The sequence below is a fragment of the Mobula hypostoma genome, chromosome 1 (assembly GCF_963921235.1).
Source record: "Mobula hypostoma chromosome 1, sMobHyp1.1, whole genome shotgun sequence".
In the NCBI taxonomy this organism is placed as follows: domain Eukaryota; kingdom Metazoa; phylum Chordata; class Chondrichthyes; order Myliobatiformes; family Myliobatidae; genus Mobula; species Mobula hypostoma.
In genome coordinates, this window is record NC_086097.1 from 101646610 (window position 1) to 101669463 (window position 22854).

The 22854-nt window shown below is 40.2% G+C and overlaps 1 protein-coding gene across 7 annotated transcripts in view; it reads right to left on the reverse strand.

Moving 5' to 3' along the window:
- The window catches only part of LOC134349510 (polypeptide N-acetylgalactosaminyltransferase 16-like), a 262565-nt gene that overhangs the window by 33361 nt on the left and 206350 nt on the right, over positions 1–22854 (reverse strand). For all 7 annotated transcript variants that reach the window (XM_063053987.1, XM_063053962.1, XM_063053996.1 and 4 more), the window contains 2 exons: positions 8284–8349; positions 4738–4859 (listed from right to left, as the gene is read on the reverse strand). In XM_063053987.1, coding sequence (XP_062910057.1) covers positions 4738–4859; positions 8284–8349 — 188 coding nt within the window. The remainder of the gene's footprint in view (positions 1–4737; positions 4860–8283; positions 8350–22854) is intronic.

Below are 22854 nucleotides of genomic sequence, written 5' to 3' on the forward strand. Positions count from 1 at the left end.
AAACCAAGGTAGAACATACAGGGTAAATGGTAAGGCACTGAGGAGTGCAGTAGAACAGAGGGATCTGGGAATACAGGTACAAAATTCCCTAAAAGTGGCATCACAGGTAGATAGGGTCGTAAAGAGAGCTTTTGGTACATTGGCCTTTATTAATCAAAGTATTGAGTATAAGAGCTGGAATGTTATGATGAGGTTGTATAAGGCATTGGTGAGGCCGAATCTGGAGTATTGTATTCAGTTTTGGTCACCAAATTACAGGAAGGATATTAATAAGGTTGAAAGAGTGCAGAGAAGGTTTACAAGGATGTTGCCGGGACTTGAAAAATTCAGTTACAGAAAAAGGTTGAATAGGTTAGGATTTTATTCCCTGGAGCGTAGAAGAATGAGGGGAGATTTGATAGAGGTGTATAAAATTATGATGGGTATAGATAGAGTGAAGGCAAGCAGGCTTTTTCCACTGAGGCAAGGGGAGAAAAAAAACAGAGGACATGGGTTAAGGGTGAAGGGGGAAAAGTTTAAAGGGAACATTGGGGGGGCTTCTTCACACAGAGAGTGGTGGGAGTGTGGAATGAGCTGCCAGACGAGGTGGTAAATGTGGGTTCTTTTTTAACATTTAAGAATAAATTGGACAGATACATGGATGGGAGGTGTATGGAGGGATATGGTCCATGTGCAGGTCAGTGGGACGAGGCAGAAAATGGTTCGGCACAGCCAAGAAGGGCCAAAAGGCCTGTTTCTGTGCTGTAGTTTTTCTATGGTTTCTATTACACGGTTTACTGACCACTCACCACAACATTCACTGTCAGTAACTTAAAGGCAATAAACAAAAGAAAGTGAACAAAGACTTGCATGTAGTTTTACAAGAGGCAAGTATTTATATGGATTTAGAGAAAACATTTGATAAAAATCACCCATAAGAGCCTGGACCAAAGTTGAAGCTTAGGAAATTGAGGGTAAATTATTGATCTGATTGTGAATTTGTGAAATGCAGACCACAAACCATGGCTACACTACTGAAAGTGGGGTGAAGGAACAGCCACATATAAAACTGGCAGCAAATAAATACTGGCAGTGGAAAATAAATACTTGCAGGAGAAAATGGGATTGCTGACAAGAGAATTACTGGCCTCACTTTGAATTACTGTGAGCAGTTTTGGTCTCCTTATCTAAGTGCTGACGTTGGAGAGGGTTCAAAGGAAGTTCAAGAAAATGATTCCAGGATTGAAAGGCTTGTCATATGAAGAGTGTTTGATGGCTCTGGGCCTGCACTCTCCGGAATTCAATGAGGGGTGACCTCATTGAAATCTATCCAATATAGAAAGACCTCGGCATTGTGGATGTGGAAAGGATGTTTCCTGTATTGAGGAAGTCTGAGACCACACAGAGGACACAGCCTCAGAATAGAGGGGTGTCCATTTACTATGGAGATGAGGAGGAATTTCCTTAGCCAGAATGGTGGATCTATAGAATTTGTTGCCACAGGCCAAGTTTTTATGTATATTTAAGGCAGAGGTTGATAGTTTCTTAATTGGTCAGGGCATGAAGAGATACAGAGAGAAGGCAGTAGACTGGGACTGAGAGAGAAAAGGAATCAGCTATGATGAAATAGCAAAGCAGATTCAATGGACGAAATGGCCTAATCCTGCTCCTATATCTTATGGTCTTATGGATTAATTGGGCAGCACATCAGAGAGCAGAGACAGTTAGCATCTGCCCTTAGTTTACTGAGATAGGAATGGGTTTGCAGTCAATTTTGGTTACATTGGGCCTGCCATTGTCCAAGAAAACACAGTTTTGCAACGCAAACACAATTTGATGGAGGGGACTCCAAGACCCATCCTTGCAGTCACCCTGCCTTCTACCACATTGTCAAATGCACAAAATAGCACATTGGAGTTACTGAGCAATCTCAGGAATCAGTCCTTGTGACTTAGTCAGGGAAGAGTAGGGAAGTCTTAAGGTGGGAGGGGAAAGATTTGAAGGGGATCTGAGGGGAAATCTTTTCACACAGAGGGTGATGGGTAAGTGGAATGAGCTGCCAGAGGAAGTGGTAGAGGCAGACACAATAACAAAGTTGAAAATACATTTGGACAGGTGCACGGATATGAAAGGCTTAGAGGGATAAGGGCGAAACATGGACAAATGGAACTAGATTAGTAAGCCTAAACAACAGGAATTCTGCAGATGCTGGAAATTCAAGCAACATACATCAAAGTTGCTGGTGAACGCAGCAGGCCAAGCAGCATCTATAGGAAGAGGCGCAGTCGACGTTTCAGGCCGAGTCCTGACGAAGGGTCTCGGCCTGAAACGTCGACTGCGCCTCTTCCTATAGATGCTGCTTGGCCTGCTGCGTTCACCAGCAACTTTGATGTATGTTGCTAGATTAGTAAGCCACCTTGGCTGGCATGGACAAGTTGGGTTGAACACCTGTTTCCCTGCTGTCTGACTCTGTACAGTTCTGGGCACCAGGCCACAGGCACAATTCCTCCATGTGTGATTGTATCTTTGATTAAAGGAGGACAACTGGAGTTTTCAAGGTACAAAGGAAAAATAATAGAATAGGCAGAGAGCAATTATTTCTGCTCTCAGTGAACTAAAAACTCAGGGGCCTTCCAGGGGAGAAGAACAAAATTCTCAGAATCTTTGGAAGTAGCTTCTTCACAGGAACTTGGAACTCTCTCCTCAGTAACGGGGACGGGATTGTGCAGGCGGAGAAGCAACAGGAATCGTTTCTACTTCTAAGTGTGTTTAGACAGTCTTCTCAGTGTGCATTAACTGCTTGGAATCCAAAACAAAAGAGTCAAACTGAATTGGCAACTCACTCTCGAGGATGTGTGTGGACAGGAATGGGAAAAAAGTAATGTCCTATTGTGAGAGCAAAGGAACAAGGGGCACTGGATGGTCAGCATGGACATGCTGGGTTGAGCAGCCTGTTTCTGCACTGTATGATTGCATGACTAAATACAAAAGGTACCAGTCCTATGGGAACACTACCTCCTCGCTCCACTCCACGTCATAGAATCATAGAGGATAGAAACAGACCCTGAGGATAAGATGCCTATCTGAGCTAATTCCCTTTGCCTGCATTTGTCTCCTATCCCTCCAAACCTTTAATTTCCATGAAACTATCTCTTACACATTGTAATTGTACTCACCTTCCTCTAGCAGCTCATCACCAGCTTCAAACTCCCCTTAAACCTTTGCCCTCTCACCATAAATCTACACGCACTAGTTTTAGACTCCCCTACCCTGGGGAAAGAGTGTGACCACCTCCTCATGATCTTATAACTTTCTCTGAGATCACTCAATCTCCTATGCTCCAGAGAAAATGATCGCAGCCTGTCCAGCACGTCTGTATAAGTCAAGCCCTGCAATCTTAATAATGTCCTTGTGGATGTTGGTAACGTCCTTCCTCTTTCCGGTAACCAGATTGTGCATATTACTCCAGGTGAGGTCTCTACAATGACTTGTATAGCTACAACATGACATCCCAACTCTGAAACTGTATCCTGAAGATCAGATATTATTCTGATTAGAAATACTGTATTTTGCCATTCATTCATTGCTTCTGGGTCCCTGCATAACTGCATGGTGGGAGTACCTTCACTATAAGAAGCCATCACCCTGACACAGTGGTGCCAAGAAAACAGCCTCTCCCTCAATGTCACAAAAACAAAGAGGCTGGTTGTGGACTACAGGAGGAATGGAGACGGGCTAACCCCTATTGACATCAATGGATCTGGGGTTGAGAGGGTGAACAGCTTTAAGTTCCTCGGCATCCACATCACCAAGGATCTCACGTGGTCTGTACATACCGGAGGTGTGGTGAAAAAAGCACACCAGCAAGAAGTTTTTTATGGGTCCCCAAATCCTAAGAACTTTCTACAGGGGCACAATTGAGAGCATCCTGACTGGCTGTATCAATGGCTGGTATGGGAATTGTACCTCCCTCAATCGCAGGACTCTGCAGAGAGTGGTGCGGACAGCCCAGCGCATCTGTAGATGTGAACTTCCCACTATTCAGGACACTTACAAAGACAGTTGTGTAAAAAGGGCCCGGAGGATCAGTCAGGACCCGAGTCACCCCAACCACAAACTGTTCCAGCTGCTACCATCTGGGAAACAGTACAGCAGCATAAAAGCCAGGACCAACAGGCTCTAGAATACCTTCTTCCACCAGGCCATCAGACTGCTTAATTCATGTTGACACAACTGTATTTCTATGTTATATTGACTATCCTGTTGTACATACTATTTATGAAATATTACTATAACTGCACATTGCACATTTAGATGGAGACATAACGTAAAGATTTTTACTCCTCATGTATATGAAGTAATAAAGTCAATTCAATTCGGTTCGGTTCAATATCTGTAGCATAGGAGTTAGCGACACCTTCTCAGGGACCCTGATAGGGTACATGCATAGTTTATCACTATCATGAGAAAAATCTGCAGATGCTGGAAATCCAAAGCAACACACACAAAATGCTGGAGGAACTCAGCAGGTCAGGCAGTGTCTGTGGAAAAGAGTAAACAGTCGATGTTTTGGGCCGAGACCCTTCTTCAAGACGGGTGAAAGGTCTCGGCCCAAAAAGTTCACTGTTTACTCTTTTCCATATGGATGGTCTATTCCCAGGAATTATAACACTAATCTTAAAATGGGGCACATATATTCACTCAACCCTGCTCCCTGCCTTACTGCTTAGCCACTGAGAACCACACACTCAGACTCACCTCCTTAACTCTTTGCAAGAGGGGTTGTAGCCAGTCCTTGTTTACCTCACAGTGGCTATCCAGGAAGGTTAGGACCTCCGCAGTAGCAGCATCAGCTCCCTTCACTCGTGATCGAATCAGCCCTGTTGAAGGAGAAGTGCTTTACAATGGGTCCAGGAAAACAATTTGTCATTAACCAAGCAAACCTTCAAGGCAAGATTGGGTCATGAGACAGAATCTAATACCAATCTAAGAGGGAAAATGGTGCATATTACAGGGTGAAGAACTCATGACTGGGAAGTTCATCCTGTTCTCTGCTACTGTCCTATTTAAACATTTCCCATGTCGCATTCCTAGTTTATGTACAGTAATGTGCAAAATTCTTAGACACACACACACACACACACACACACACACACAAACACGGGGTGATTGATAAGTTTGTGGCCTAAGGTAGAAGGAGATGAGTTATTAACTTCAAACTTTCTGCATTTTCACTCAGAGTTGAACTGCACGTGCACGTAACAAAAGCTGTATAACTCATCTCCTTCGACCTAAGGCCATGAACTTATCAATCACCCCTGCTGTGGACCACTTCTACAAAGTATGCTCCACGACCGCTGGACTAAGTGTGTATGTGTAGGAGGGGACTATGTTGAAAAATAAATGTGCTAAGTTTTCTAAAATTGACTCATTCTACCTTAGGCCACGAACTTATCAATCACCCCGTGGTGTGTGTGTGTGTGTGTGTGTGTATGTATATATATATATATATATAGTGCATAAGACTTTTGCACAGTACTGTATTTGTCAATGTGGAGCAGAGTGAGTTTGTAAATCTGCTGGAGCAAAGCATGTTGAGAATAGTGAGGGTGAAGCTTTGTGGAGGGGTGTGGGACGGGTGGCAGAGACGGAGTGCCAGGGGTGGAGAGTGGTGCGGATACAGACACACCCAGCCCTGAGACACCAGACAAGGTCATTTGATTCCAAACAACTGGTGTATTGATCATTGCAGAATGTCTCTCCGGTGCTTCCTGTTCCCTCCCCTCTCCCTCCCTTTTCCCAACCATGATTCCCATCTCCCTGCCCCCTTCCCACTCTCAGTCCACAATAAGACCCATTTCAGAATTAGATTCATCTTCACTCATGTATACCATGAAATTTGTTTTTTTTTGCAGCAATACCAATAAAATGACTACAGCAATACAATGATTACAGGATAAAGTCTTAGGCACCGTAGCTATATATATGTGCCAATGTGCTTAAGACTTTGCACAGTAATGTACTGGGGTCTACAAATTCATCCCCGGCTGGTCACACTGAACATGCTACCAGGTGACAAGAAGACCTCATGCACGCCCTTTGGGATTCATTCCGTTAACTCCAATGGACTGAATTCTGAAGGTAGAGTTTGCTGTGCTCAAAGTAATTGAATGTTTTGAGCTAAGAAGACAGACTGGATCAGCTGGGAGATTTTTTTTCAGAATCAGAATCAGATTCAGAATTAGAATCTGATTTATTCTCACAGGTGATGTGGATTTTGTTGTTTTGCACCAGCATTAGAGTGCAAAGACAAAACACTTTATAAATTACAAAACGAATAGGTAGTTCCAAACAAAGGAATAACAAGGTAGTGTTGATGGGTTTGCTGTCCGTATGACGAAGGAGGGAGGAAGCTGTTTCTGAATCTCTTCACGCCTTGATAGTAGAAATGGAAAAAGGCTCCTCAGTGATGGTGCCACCTTCCTGAGGTACCGCTTCAGAAAACGTCCCTGATGTGGGAAGGGTTGTGACCGTGATGGAGCTGAAACATAAGATGCTAAGGGGTGACCACATGGAGGTTCATAAAGTCGTGAAGGAAGTTGACAAGGTGGATGGTCTGGTCTTTTTCCCAGTCTAGTGGAGTCCAAAAGTAGTGGACACAGATTTATGGTGAGAGGTGGAAGACTTAAAAGGGATCAATCTGAAAGGCATCTTTGTCACACAGTGATGTGTATGTGGGTTGAGCTGTCAGAAGAAGTGGTGGTGATGGGTAAAATTAAAATGTTTAAAAGACACTTGGACAAGTACAGTTCATGAATAGGAAAGGTTTAGAGCAGAAATCTGGGGTGCCTGGACCCCCTCGGTTAATGGTAGGGCAAATGGGACTAGCTCAAAAAGGCACAGTGGTCAGCACGGACAAGCTGGGCTGAAGTGACTGCTTGCTTCCCTGCTGTATAATTTAGACTCTAAAACATTGCCAGCACAGGATTACCCGTGTGGGAGTGTATCTTAGATTAAAAGACATTGGAGTGTTCAAGGTACAAAGGAAAGTTAATAAAATGGCAGGAGAAACTCCTTCTGCTCTTAGGGAATCTAAGACTCAAGGGCAGAATCTAAATGTGAGGGCCAGACCTTCTCTTTCTAGGAGAGAATAACAAAACTGCAGAAGCTCCCATGGGGGTTAGAGTTAGTAGGTCATGTGGGCGCCGGAAACGTGGCGACATTGGCATGCTGCCCCCAGCACATATTTCAGACTGTGCTGGTCACTGTATGCTTCGATATACATGTGACAAATAAAGCTAATGCTTAATAGTTAAAGCAACACATAGAAAATGCTGGAGGAACTCAGCATCTGTGGAAATGAATAAAAGTCGATGTTTTGGTCCATGACTCTTCATCAGGACTGGAAAGGAAGTGAGATGACACCAGAATAGAAAGGTGGGAAGAGGGGAAGGAGGACAGTTAGAAGGTGATAGGTGAAGCGAGGTGGGTAGGAAAGGTAAAGGGCTGGAGAAGGAGTCTGACAGGAGAGGAGAGTGGACCAGAGGAAAAAGGGAGGAGGGGACCCAGGGGGAGAATGATAGGCAGGTGAGAAGACGCAGAAGCCAGAGTGGAGATTAGAAGCGGGGGGGAGGGGGAGGGAAAACATTTTTCATCAGAAGGAGGAATTGATATTTATGCCAACAGGTGGAAATCTTTCTTTTGAAACTGTTTTCTGCAGAAACTTTGGAAGAGATATTAGAATGCAACTTGTGTGGCTCTCCATTAAAGTTCTCTACTTTTTGTACCATTTCTGACTATTGATCAGCCCTATAATTATTGATACTTCTTTTTCCATCTGCCCAACCAACGGAGCTGTCTGTCCCAATGAGCATTCCATTCAGAACAGAGGTTCAGACAGGGCCATCTTCCCACACTTCTCCTTTAGCCGCCTGTCAACTTGGCTGCAGGCCGTATTCTAAGTTCCCTTACGCACAGAAGAAAGCCACTTGCCCATTGAGTCTGTACCAGTTAACAGAGCAAACTTATTGCCCCATTAATTTCCTCTGTAATCTATTCTCCCCACATTCCCATCAATTGATCCCAGACCTACCATTTCCCTACTCGGTTACGGCAGCCCACCATTTGGGGATGTAGGAGGAACCGGGAGCACCCCAGGGAGCCCATGCAGTCAAGGATCCATCTGTTGTCAGGGTGCAGATATCAGCATGCTACTTTGGAGACTGCATCCCAACCAACTGATCTTGTGACTCTATCATTGGAAAAATAAACAAGGACATGGGAAAACTTTGGAACCTGGCTCACCTTCACGCTTAGTGGTCCTCAAACATCTGATCTTGGGAATCTTGATTAAGAGCTCACAGTCCTCAGCTGAAAGAGAGACAACAATGGATTGATATTGGAAAGGATCCTTGATACCTCAAGAACACGCACATCAGATCCACACTGACTCTCTCTCTCACGATGCCTGCACACCTATACATATGAGAGGTGAAACACATTCACATTGTTGCTACCTGATCATCCGACAACCAACTCTCAGCATTGTTATCCTTTTATCAGCTCACTCCGTCGTCTTCTGTTCATGGTGAGTAATTAAAATTGGACTTGCGGACACCCCAGACATAACAGTGAGTGTGGGATAGATTTACCAGCTACTGCGAGGCTGCAGGCATCTTCTGCCAGATGGAAACTCAGTTCACAGCTCTGGTGCAAGGTTAAGATGTCAGGAGACATCCTACCAAAGTTCCAAGTAAATTTTATTATCAAAGTACATATATGTCACCATATACCACCCTGAGATTCATTTATCCTGTGGGCATAATCAGCAAATCTATAGAATAGTAACTATAACAGGATCAATGACCGACCAACCAGAGTGCAGAAGACAACAAACAGTGCAAATAAATAAATCACAATAAATAATGAGAACATGAGACAATGAGATAAAGAGTCCTTAAAGTGAGATCATTGGCTGTGAGAACATTTTAATGATGGGGCGAGTGAGTGTAGTTATCCCCTTTTGTTCAAGGCCCAATGGTTGAGGGGTAGTAACTGTTCTTGAACCTGGTGGTGTGAGCCCTGAGGCTCTTGTACCTTCTACCTGAAGGCAGCAGTGAGAAAATAGCATGGCCTGGGTGGTGGGGATCTCTGATGAAGGATGCTGCTTTCTGATGACAGCATTTCATGTCGATGTGCTCAATGGTTGGGAGGGCTTTACCCCAATGTACTGGGTCAAATCCATTACCTTCTGAAGGATTTTCCATTCAAAGGTATTGATGTTCCCATACTAGGCCGTAACGCAGCTGGTCAATATACTCTGCACTACATATCTATATAAGTTTGTCAAAGTTTTAAACACCATGCCAGATCTCTGCAAACTCATAAGGAAATGCTGCCCTGCTTTCTTCACAATTGCACTTAAATGCTGGCTCCAGGACGGCTCATCGGAAATGGTAACACCTAGAAATTTAAAGTTGCTAATCCTCTCCGCCTCCAATGATCCTGAAGTCTACACCAGCTCCTTCGTCTTGCTGACATTGAGTGATGTGGAGCATCAATGAAAACAGCCAGTCCTTTATTGCACACAGAGCTCATGACTGAGTGTGGATAACAGTTTTCCTACAGCAACAATATCATTGTATGTCACAGAGAAAGCTGAATGGTTCAGCCAAACACCCTGGTTTGAGTGAACGTTGCCCTTGGCTGGCCTGTGCTTTTGACTGAATATATGCTGAGCAGCTGCACTTCTGACTTACAAATTGTTCAGCCCACCCCCGCCTCACTTCCCCACTTCTTTTTCTGCAGCCAGAGGGAGTCAATGTTTCATGTATATGTGGAGTGTGAGAGGTTGCTCTCTGCTCAATGCCTGTGATCTTTGGTCATCCAGTGTGAAGGGGGTTAGGTTGATCAGAGTTTACCCCGGGGCCTGCCCCTCTTCCAGGATTACATCCATGCCCATGTGTCCCTGGAGAAGGAGCATGTGGTATCTAGTGTATTTAATATTTCAGTAATAGTTGAGTGACATTGTAAATATCCACGGCACTTCACTCTGCCCTGACCCACCTGGACAGCCCCAACTCTTACGTCAGAATGCTGTTCATTAACTTTAGTTCGGCATTCAATATTGTGATCCCCTCCAAGCTGATCGCCAAACTTCGCCAGCTTGGTATCAGCTCATCCCTCTGCAATTGGACCTTGGACTTTCTGAGTAACAGACCCCAATCAGTTAAGTTAGACAACCTGTCCTTCTCCACTCTCACCCTGAACACCAGTGTGTCTCAAGGCTGTGTGCTGAGCCCTCTTCTGTACTCCCTTTTCACCTATGACTGCGTTCCTGTACACGGTTCTAACTCCATAATCAAGTTTGCAGACGACACTATGTTGGTTGGCCTGATCAGAGGGGATGACGAGGTGGTCTACAGGGATGAGGTCCAGCACCTGGCTGCGTGGTGTGCCAACAACAACCTGGCCCTTAACACCCAGAAGACCAAGGAGATCATTGTGGACTTCAGGCATGCCAGGAGCCACACTCACGTCCCCATCTACATCAACGGAGCTGTAGTGGAGTGTGCATCAAGCTTTAATTCCTTGGTGTCCACATTTCTGAGGATCTCACCTGGTCCCTGAACTCCTCCATCCTGATCAAAAAGGTGCAACAGCACCTTTATTTCCTGTGGAGCATCAAGAAAGCTCACCTCTGTCCCAGGATACTGACAGACTTTTACCGCTGTACCATTGAGAGCATACTCACCAACTGCATCTCAGTGTGGTATGGCAATTGTCCCGTACTGGACCGCAAAGCACTCCAGTGTGTGGTGAAAACTGCCCAGCAGATTATCGGCACCCAATTGTCCACCATTGAGAACATCTACCATAAACACTGCCTGGGCAGGGTGAAAAGCATTATCAAGGATGCATCTCACCCTAACCATGGACTTTTTACTCTCCTCCCATCCGGTAGGCGCTACAGGAGCCTCCGCTCCTGCACCAGCAGGCACAGGAAGAGCTTCTTCCCTGAGGCTGTGACACTGCTGAACCTCACATCACAGTGCTAAGTGGTAATGCACCCATACTGTACTGTCTCAGTACTTTTATATTTGTGTGTTGTAGCACTTACTTTTTAATCGCAGTTATTTTGTAAATAACACTATTCTTTTGCACTTCTGGTCAGACGCTAATTGTATTTCATTGGCTTTGTATCTGTACTCAGCACAATAACAATAAAGTAGAATCTAATCTAATCTAATCTAAATATATTGTTTGATTAAGTATTCTTTGTTGTTTACATAATCATTCTGGGTTATATGTAAAAGTATGTGAATGGCATATGTCATCACACCACCACATCTTAAATGAGCTCCTGACTAAATTAAAACAAAGTAGGCACGTTTATCCCGGGCTCCCGTGTTTTACTTTCAATTAATTTCTGGAGTTATAAAACATAACAGTATTCATGGGTACAATAGGGGATTTCCAGATCAAATGCGTACTGCAGGAACTCGAATGTGTTCTTGATAGAGATGATTGTGTCATATCTACTGACAGTAAATAGTGAGTCATGGATTACTGCAGTATTGTAATTTTGCAATACTATCATCACTAAATAAACCTGCTTTTGGAAAAGGGATGAGAGAAGAGCTGAATGCTTGCCCCTGTTCTGGGGTTATGTCTGTGCCCTTATGCCCTTGGAGAAGGAGCACACAGCACTCACAGGCACATTGAGAGCCTTCTGCGACCAATGGGGTTGCAGGGGCTCGAGTGGATTCTAGACAGAAATGACTGGCTTCATTTGAAGCTATTGACTGCTTTTCTTTCTTTTTAAATCTTTTTATTGAGTAAGTATACAAAAAAGGTAAGCCATATAAACATTAATACAATGTTAAAGTATAATAAAATTCCCAAAGATAACAATACCAAAAAGAAAATACTACAAACAATGTAATTTAAGCATAAGAAACCAAGATAACATAATAGTATACTAAATTTTATATATATCAATGGAAAAAAAGAAAAAAAAAACCCCAAAAAAAAACCCACCGTGCAGCTAACTAAAAGCAAAGCAAAGCAATGGGCTAACTTGAAACCAAACAGAGTTAAACTTAAAATCACGTCCTCAATCCCGACCTCCATTAAAACAGTGAAAAAAAAAACAAGAAGGGTAAATATTACATTAAATGAAAATATCGAATAAAAGGTCCCCAAATCTGTTCAAATTTAAATGAAGAATCATAAAGGTTACTTCTAATTTTCTCCAAATTCAAACATAAAATCGTCTGAGAAAACCAAAAAAAGGTAGTTGGAGCATTAAGCTCTTTCCAATGTTGTAAAATACATCTTTTCGCCATTAAAGTAAGAAATGCAATCATTCTACGGGCTGAAGGGGAAAGATTACTAGAAATTTTAGGTAGTCCAAAGATAGCAGTAATAGGGTGAGGAGAGATATCTATATTTAATACCTTAGAAATAATATTGAAAATATCTCTCCAAAAAGTTTCCAAAGTAGGGCAAGACCAAAACATATGAGTTAAAGAGGCTATCTGCCCCGAACATCTATCACAGAAAGGATTAATATGCGAGTAAAAACGCGCTAACTTATCTTTGGACATATGTGCTCTATGAACCACTTTAAATTGAATTAGGGAATGTTTAGCACAAATAGAGGAAGTATTAACTAATTGTAAAATCTGCCCCCAATCATCCACAGAAATGGTAAGCCCCAATTCCTGTTCCCAATCTACCCTAATCTTATCAAATGGAGCTTTCCTAAGTTTCATAATAATATTATAAATCATAGCCGATGCACCTTTCTGACATGGATTAAGGTTAATTATCGAATCTAAAATATATATAGGAGGAAGCATTGGAAAGGAAGAAAGTATAGTACTTAGGAAATTTCTAACTTGTAAATATCTAAAAAAATGTATTCTTGATAAGTTATATTTATTAGATAATTGTTCAAAAGACATAAGGGAACCATCTAAAAATAAATCCAAAAACCGTAAAATACCCTTAGTCTTCCAAGTTTGAAAAGCGCGATCCGTAAAAGAGGGAGGAAAAAATATGTTACCTAAAATAGGAATCGCTAACCCGAATTGATTAAGATCAAAAAATTTTCTGAATTGAAACCAAATACGCAAAGCATATTTAACTATCGGGTTAGAGACCTGCTTAAGGCGTTTCGAATCAAAAGGAAGAGAGGAACCTAAAATAGAACCAAGTGTATAACCCTGAACAGATTGTAATTCCAATGCTACCCATTTAGGAATAGATAGTATGTCCCGGTCAAGTAACCAAAATTTCATATGTCGAATATTAATAGCCCAATAATAAAATCTAAAGTTAGGTAATGCTAAACCTCCATCTCTCTTAGCTTTCTGTAAATGTATTTTACCCAGTCTCGGATTCTTATTCTGCCAAATAAATGAAGAAATTTTAGAGTCAACTTTATCAAAAAAAGATTTAGGAACGAAAATTGGTAATGCCTGAAACACATATAAAAATTTTGGCAAAAAAAACATCTTAACTGCATTAATACGACCAATCAAAGTTAAATATAAGGGAAACCATTTAGATGAAAGTTGAGTAATATGGTCTATTAATGGTAAAAAGTTAGTCTTAAATAAATCTTTATGTTTACAAGTAATTTTAATCCCAAGATATGAAAAGTAATTATTAATCAATTTAAATGGAAATTTATAATATAAGGGAAGATGTTTATTAATCGGAAAAAGTTCACTCTTACTAAGATTTAATTTATAACCTGAGAAAAGACCAAATTGTGCTAATAACTCTAAAACAGCAGGAATGGATCTCTCAGGATTAGAAATATATAAAAGTAAATCATCAGCATAGAGTGATAATTTATGGGACTTTAATCCCCGAGTTATCCCAGTAATATTTGAAGATTCTCGAATAGCAATTGCAAGAGGTTCTAATGCAATATCAAATAATAGGGGACTAAGAGGACAGCCTTGTCGAGTACCACGAAAGAGAGGAAAAAAAGGTGAGTTTAAAGAGTTAGTACGAACCGAGGCTACAGGGGAGTGATATAACAGTTTAATCCAGGATATAAATTTCAAGCTAAAATTAAACATTTCAAGCACCTTAAATAAATAAGGCCATTCTACTCTATCAAAAGCTTTCTCGGCATCTAAAGAAATAACACACTCAGGAACATTTTGTGAGGGAGTATAAACGATATTTAACAATGTACGAATATTATAAAAAGAGTAACGACCTTTAATAAAACCCGTTTGGTCTTCCAAAATAATAGAAGGAAGTACTTTTTCTAGTCTATTTGCTAATAACTTAGAAAAAACTTTAGAATCAACATTTAATAAAGATATTGGTCTATAAGATGCACATTGAGCAGGGTCTTTATCCTTCTTTAGTATTAAAGAAATTGATGCTCTATTAAAAGATTCCGGAAGTTTACCAAGTTTCAAAGAAGCCTCAAAAACCTTATAGAGCCAAGGAATCAATAAAGAAGCAAAACATTTATAAAATTCAACGGTAAACCCATCAGGGCCAGGAGCTTTCCCCAGATTCATAGAAAAAATAACATTCTTAATCTCATCCATTGTAATGGAAGTATCTAATAAAGAAGACATATCCTGTGAAATCTGAGGGAAGTCTAACTTATCTAAAAAATCATTCATATATTTAGAATCTCGAGGAGACTCTGATTGATATAAAGAAGAATAAAAATCACAAAAGGTTTGATTAATCCCCACATGATCCAATATCAATCGATCATTTTGGTTATAAATCTGATTGATTTGAGATTTAACATAATTAGATTTCAATTGATTAGCCAGCAGCTTGCCAATTTTATCACTGTGAACATAAAAATCACTTCTTGTTTTCTTTAATTGGTTTACAATCGAGGACGAGAGTAGTAAACTGTGTTCCATTTGAAGTTCAGTTCTTTGTTTCTATAGCTCCTCAGAAGGAGCCATAACATATTTCTTATCAATTTCTTTAATCTTGTCCACAATTGCCATCTCCTCCTGCTTCTGTTTCTTCCTCAAAGCAACGGAATACGAAATAATCTGACCCCGAATATAGGCTTTAAAAGTGTCCCAAAGAGTGTTAACCGAAATATCTTCTGTATGGTTAATTGTAAAAAAAAGCTCAATCTGTTCATTCATAAAATTAACAAAGTCCGAGTCCTGAAGCAACAGCGAATTAAAACGCCATTGTCTATTGTTTGGTATATTGGCCATAATTTTAATAGAAAGCTTAAGTGGAGCATGATCCGAAATGGTTATAGAATCATAATCACATTTAATCACTGAAGGAATGAGACGAGAATCAATGAAAAAATAATCAATTCTTGAATAGGAATGATGAACATGTGAAAAGAAGGAAAAATCTTTTTCCTGAGGATGCAGAAAACGCCAAATGTCCGTCGACCCAGAATCAGAAAGGAAAAAATTAATCAAATTTGCAGATTTATTAGGTAAAGTCCGTAAAGGAGCCGAACGGTCCAAAGCTGGAGATAAACAGGTATTAAGATCTCCGCCCCAAATCAATGAAAACTCGTTCAAATTCGGAAACTGATCAAACAATGATTTATAAAATTCCGGACAATCCATATTAGGAGCATAAACATTAACCAAAACTACTTTTTTATTAAATAGTAAACCACTAACCAATAAAAATCTACCATTCGGATCAGAGATAATATCCTGTTGTATAAAAGTAACTGAGGAATCTATAAAAATAGAGACGCCTCGAATCTTAGCATTGGAGTTCGAATGAAATTGTTGTCCCTTCCAGAATTTGAAAAAACGTAGTCTGTCCCCCCTCCGTACATGGGTCTCTTGTAAAAATAAAATTTGTGCTTTAAGTCTCCGGAACAATATTGACTGCTAATAGCGTGAATTGTGTAGTATTGTTGTATTTTAATGATGTGATACTATTATCACTGAATAAACCTTCTCTGTAAAAGGAACAAAGGACTCTTTATGTTGCAAGCAAGTCTCAGAACGAAACCTTGGAGACTACCTGTGTTAAATTTAAGGCTACGTCCACACTACGCCGGATAATTTTGAAAACAAAGCTTTTTCTCTTTGTTTTGACCTTCCGTTCACACTGAAAAGGCTTTTTCAGCCCCCGAAAATGGAGATTTTCAGAAATGGTCTCCAGAGTGAATAAACCTGAAAACGCCTAATATCCGTCGCAGTGTGTACGGGGTAACCAGAGCTTTTTAAAACCGCTGTCATGACGTGCCGGAACAGATGGCGACAGCGCGGCATTTCATTGTTTTCTTCTTATTATTCTTATTATTATTACTACTTTATTGTCGCCAAACAATTGATACTAGAGCGTACAATCATCACAGCGATATTTGATTCTGCGCTTCGCAGAACCTAACAATTTCAGAACAGATGGCAACGAGACTGAAGCCAGAAGAGGTAAAAATGTACTCACCAAATACTTTGACCCATAGCTTACTGAAGAAACAAGTATACTCACTTTGCCCTGTTTTCTGTCCTTGCTCGTATGAAGGTGCTTTACCTATTTATGCAAGTACTTCTCTGACAATAGATGTGTAACAGCCTAATGTAACATTGTATGGAAATACAAGATAACACTGATGCAGACATGTTTTATACATTTAACAAGGTGCCTTATTAATGCAACAGAGTTAGTCAGTTTTCCAGTGTTTGTCATCAGCCGGGTCATACTGTCCGTGAATTCCCTGTCGGTCACCTCCATATGGTCCAGTATTTGTTTTTTTTAGTTTTAAGTCCTCCTGCGCGAGAGCCAAGAGCAATTCCTTTTAAGTTTTTCTACTTTGTAACTGGACAAACACGCACTAAGTATACCATTTCCTCTTCACTTGTTGTCTGTGTGTCCTGCACATGCCCATAGGAGGAGATTAGCCCGAATATCCGTCTAATGTGGACAGAGATATTTTGAAAAACGCTTAGTGTGGATGCCTATCGTTTTTACTCGAAACCGGCGTTTTCAAAATTATCCAGCGTAGTGTAGACATAGCCTAAGAGGAAAGACTGCATACACTGTGGTTGTTTCCTCTGTAACAAAGATGGCTATTGGCAAACTTGGTTGAGGTGTATAAAATGATGAGGGATTTGGGAAATAAAGCTAAATTCAACATTAATATCCAATGTTACATTAAACAACATGAGCTTGGGCCCCTTCTCCCAAAACTGACTGTAGCCCATTTTTTGGACCTAAAGCATTGTGGGCCCCTTCCACATTTAAAGCAACCTTCTATTTGATGAAAATGGATGACCAAGTTTAGCCCCATCTGCAATATCAGGATATCCCAAAATATTTTGCAGCCAATGGACAACAGGCACCTCTGAGGCAACCTTAGTGAGATTAGTTCGTGGGCAAATATTCAGCAGGGCACCAAGGTGTGGGCTTCATTATGTCATCGTGAAACCAGGTCCTTCAGCCCAACTCATCCGTGCTGACCACCAAGTCAGTCCCATTTGCACAGGTCTGGCCCACATCTCTTTCAACCTCTCATTCATGTACCTATCCAAATGTCTTTGAAATGTTGCTAATCTACCACTTCTTCCAGCTGCCCCTTCCATGCAGCACCCTCTGTGTGAAGACGTTTCTCTGTCACTTTAAATTTATGCCCCCTAGTTTATAGTTCCCTTCCATGGGAACAGAAATCTATCTAATGTGTGTTTACACTATCTGTACCCCTCATTATTTTATACACCATAAAGTGCAATAATAATAATAAGTATTTCATTGATCCCGAGTGGGAAATTCTTTCACTACAGCAGTAATATTTAAAAACACACTTAGCAGTGTGCAGACTTAACTAATAATAAAATATAGAACAATAATACACATAATAATAATGTACTAATGTGCAATAATAATGAATGAAATTTTAAAAAGAGACTATTGTACTATGATGTGTGTTCTCCTGTCACATGCAGATGAACTGTTGTATATGCTTATTGCATTTGGTAGGGCAGATTTTCTGTAACGATCCCTGTGACAGTGGAGATGAAAGAGCCTGTTCAAAAGGGTGCTTCTGCTGCTTATTCAGTACGTCATGGAGAGGAGATGCCAGATTGTCCATAATGGATAACAGTTTAGTGACCTCCTCTCCACCACTAATTCAAAAAAGTCCAGTTTGTAGCCAAGGAGAGATCCAGTAGTTTCCATGAGTTTATTTAGAATTTTTGCATCGGATCATAGCCCAGTCTCTACGTCTCTAATCCTGGAAAGGAAAATGAGGAAAACACTATGGAGGCTAAACTCACATATACTCAATAACCTGAAAGTAATGGAGAGATTAAAGGGAGAAATCAAAGAATATCTAGACCTTAATGACACGGGAGAAACATCACTAGTGATTTTATGGGATACATTGAAAGCTGTACTGAGAGGGAAAATTATTTCCATTACTACTCACATGAAAAAAATCAATGCACAAAAATTAGCAGACCTTCAAGGAAAATTAAAACAACTTCAAGTTGTAGATAGCAACAAAAGTAATTCAAATCGAAAACAGGAAATTAGGAAATTGCAAAGTGAAATTGATGATATTTATACGTTGGAAACTCAAAGAAATTTTCTTTACCTGAGACAAAAGAATTATGAAGTAGGAGGTAAATCAGCTAGATTATTAGCATATAAATTACGAAAACAACAAGCAGACAATACAATTCATAAAATAAAGAATCCAAAGACAAAGCTTGTGGAGAGTACAATAGGGAAAATTCAAGAGAGTTTTGAAACATATTATTGAGAGCTGTACTCCCAACCCCGGGCCCCCAATGAGCCCTATATAGACAGTGTATTGAATTTTTTAGATCTACCTAAACTTACAGATTTACAAAATGAAAGTTTATTAGAACCAGTAACTGTCAAAGAACTGAACGTGGCCATCTCTAGGTTAAAGGCTGGAAAGTCCCCGGGCTCTGATGGGTTTACCTCAGAGTGGTACAAATCCCTGAAGACACAGTTAGCCCCATTACTACTTAACACCTTTAATTGGATCTTGCAGAGAGGAGAAACTCCACCTTCCTGGAGAGAAGCGATTATTTCAGTTATTCCTAAAGAGGGTAAAGATAAACTAGAATGTGGCAATTATCGGCCAATTAGTGTTCTTAATTTAGATTACAAACTATTTACATCTATATTAGCGTGCAGATTGGAAAAGCTTTTACCTGGCCTAATCCATTTAGACCAGACTGGATTTATTCAACAAAGACAAACACAGGACAACATAAGGAGAACTCTGCACATATTAGAACAGGTTAATAAGAACGAGACAGAGACAATGGTAGTAGGATTGGACGCTGAGAAAGCTTTTGATTCCGTTAGTTGGGCATTCCTATACAGAGTGTTAGGAAGATTCGGCTTTCAAGAAAGGTTTATTAAAGTAATTCAGACTCTATATGACAGCCCGACAGCCCGAATTAAGATAAATGGGGACCTCTCTGACTCCTTCATTTTAGAGAGAGGCACTAGACAGGGATGCCCAATTTCTCCTCTCCTTTTTGCGCTATATATTGAACCACTTGCCCAACTAATAAGACAGAGTGAAATCGTAAAAGGTATCAAGGTGGCAGGGATTGAACAGAAAGTGGCGTTATTCGCAGATGATGTTTTGGTCTATCTGAGTGAACCAGAAAAATCATTTATAGGATTGTTTACACTGTTGGATGACTTTGGGAAAATATCAGGTTATAAAATAAATGTAAAGAAAACGCAGGTTATGTCCCTAAATTATACACCATCCAAAAAATTGCAGGATACATACGATCTTAAGTGGGAAGCTAAATCATTAAAATATTTAGGAATAACCCTGCCGAAGGATCTTTCAACACTGTCACAGGTAAATTATGGGCCATTAATCTCAGAGATAAAAGCAGATATGCATAGATGGAATCTTATCCCCTTTTTAAGTTTAAATTCAAGGATAAATGCTATAAAAATGAATATTCTTCCTCGGTTATTGTATCTTTTCCGTACTTTACCAGTGGAGGTGGATGATAATCAATTCAGGGAATGGGACAAATGGATTTCCCGCTTCATTTGGCAAGGAAGGAAACCTAGAATTCGATATAACACCAGTTAGGGAAGGAAGGAGGAGGTATGGTTCTTCCTTGCCTGAGAAATTATTTTTATGCCTCACAGATAACCCCTCTGTTATATTGGTGTAATAGGGAATATAAGGCTAGATGGAAGGAAATAGAATTTGGATTAGTTGACAGTTTTCCTCTTCAGGCCTCAATAGCTGACAAAGGATTGATGGCCCAGTTGGAAAAATTTAATAATGCTTGGATAAATCTTACATTAAAAGTATGGCAGAAGGTGGTTAATTCATGTGGAATTAATAACATGTTAAAACTCTTTAGATGGTGTGCATATGATACCGAATTCCTTCCCAACAGAGGAGATAAAAGATTTGAGCTATGGATAAAGAAAGGTCTTACAACCTACCTCTCATTTATAGATAAAAGAGTATTACAAAGTTTCCAAATCCTGCAGGACAAACATGGCCTAGAACATAACGACTTTTTTAGGTACCTTCAAATACGAAACTATGTTAACCAGAGTTGTAGATATACAGACCTATCAACAGTAGAATTAGAATTTTTCAAGATTCTGAATTCGGCTTGCAGTTCAATACCTAGTAAATCAGTTTCTCGCCTATATAATGCACTCTCCCATGCTAAAAATGTAAATACACTGTATATTAAAGAGAAGTGGGAGAAAGAAGCGGGGTTGGTACTTTCAGAGGAGGCTTGGGGGAAAATCTGCTGCTTTCAATGGTCCTCGACTAATTCTTTGACTTGGAGAGAACATTGTTGGAAAAACATTGTAAGATACTTCAAGACCCCATATCAAGAAAAATATAAAGATACAAATGTGATGTGTTGGAGAAGGTGCGGCTCCAAGGAGGCAAATCATTTTCATATTTTCTGGGATTGCCCTAAATTAAGTCTATTTTGGGAAGGTATTCATAGAACATTAGTTAAGGTACTTAGGTCCCAGATACCTCTGAACTTTGAGACGCTCTATTTGGGGCATGTATTGTTCCTTGAACAGAAGGAAGATATAAAGTTGCTGCAGGCCCTCTTAGCGGCAAGTAAGAAATCAATCACTAGAAAATAGCTAAATCCAATACCACCTACATTAGAAGATTGGTACGAAATTATCTTGGAAATATTTAAAATGGAAAAGATGACTTACTCCCTGAGAACTCAAAAAGAAACATTTTATCAAATCTGGAATAAATGGATTGAATATATAACCCCAATGCGAGCAGACTTTAGATGACTCTCCTAATGATTTATATTGCTCTTCTCATCAACACAGTAATATTGCTAACGTAAGCACCCCTAGTCTAAATGTTTGTTTTTTTTTGGAAGATAGAGAATTAACACAAGTAAAGGGAAAGATTTGGGAAAGGGATAAAAAAAAATGAAAAAATTAAGTAAATAAGTACATAGGGATTGGATAATTATGTCTGCGGGCAGGAACAAGCACGAACAAATTGGGATATAAACACCTACAATGGTTGGTATATAGGCTTGTATGCAACATTTTGGACCAGTGGAAATGGTCCAGAAGGGTTGTATGGAAACTATTATTACCATTTTTCTTAACAACTAATTTCATTACTTAGCCTAATAGGTTAGATTTACCACAGTACATAATTATCTATTTAAATGTTTATTTTGCTTTTATATCATCTCAATGTGTACTTAAGAATGTATAAATAATTGTAGTTTTATACATATAAAAAAATGGAAAAGGTTATATGTGTGAAAAAAGTACATGATAATTGTGAATTCCTTATCCAAAAAAAAATAAAATTAAAAAAAAAAGAATTTTTGCATCACCAGCATAAAGCTGCAAAGAAGACTACACTGGCTACAACAGACTGGTAAAAGACCTCCAACATCCTGCTGCACACATTGGAGGGTCTCAGCTTCCTTAGAAAATATTCTTTGCTCATTCCCTTCTTGTAAACAGACTTGGTGTTGGTTTTCCATTCAAGTCTATTCTCAAGGTGAACTTCCAAGTATTTGTACTCCTCCATGATTGCAACTTCTTCTCCCAGAGTGTATACAGGACTCATCACAGTCCTCTTCCTCCTAAAATCAATCACCAACTGCCTGGTTTTGGCCTCACTCAGGAGCAGGTGGATTCTTCCCACACCACACCACAAACTTGTCCACCACTCCTCTGTACTCTGACTCCTGCCCATCTCTAATACACACAACCACCACAGAGTCATCAGAAAAGAACTTCTGCAAGTGGCCCCAAGGACTACAATCCCAGCCTGCTCAATCTCTCCCTATAACTCTGGCCCACAAGTCCTGGCCGCATTCTCCTAAATCCTCTCTGCCTTCTTTCCAGTTCAATATAATTGTAGGGTAATATAATGGGAGAAATGTACATAATTCACAACCACCAACATTGACTTGGGGTTTCACTTTAAGAAGCTGCTCTGACATGACCACATTTTTAGGTAAAGAGTTTTGGCATGCTTCTGTGTGTAGGTTTTGGAGTTCGAAAAAATGTCTTACCAGTTTCATTATGTCTCATTTCATTTTATTTGCGAAAATCTCCATTGGTGACCACAATGCTCCAGGAAGATTCCTGAGTTATTGAACATGTCGACCTACACAGTCGCTTTGAAATTGCTGGGGGTTTGAGAACAAATTGCCATCACTTGGTTTGTACAAGCTGAGGCCCCGTCTGCTCTGTGAGAAATCACCATCGACTACACCAAATTTTACTACTTGGTAGTGTGTTACGAGAATACACATAAAATTAAGATGTTTGCTGGCCTGGGCTAGCATCAGTGGCATCAGCAGTTGGTCTGCCACCTGCCCTCAGGGGAAGGAGAGATAA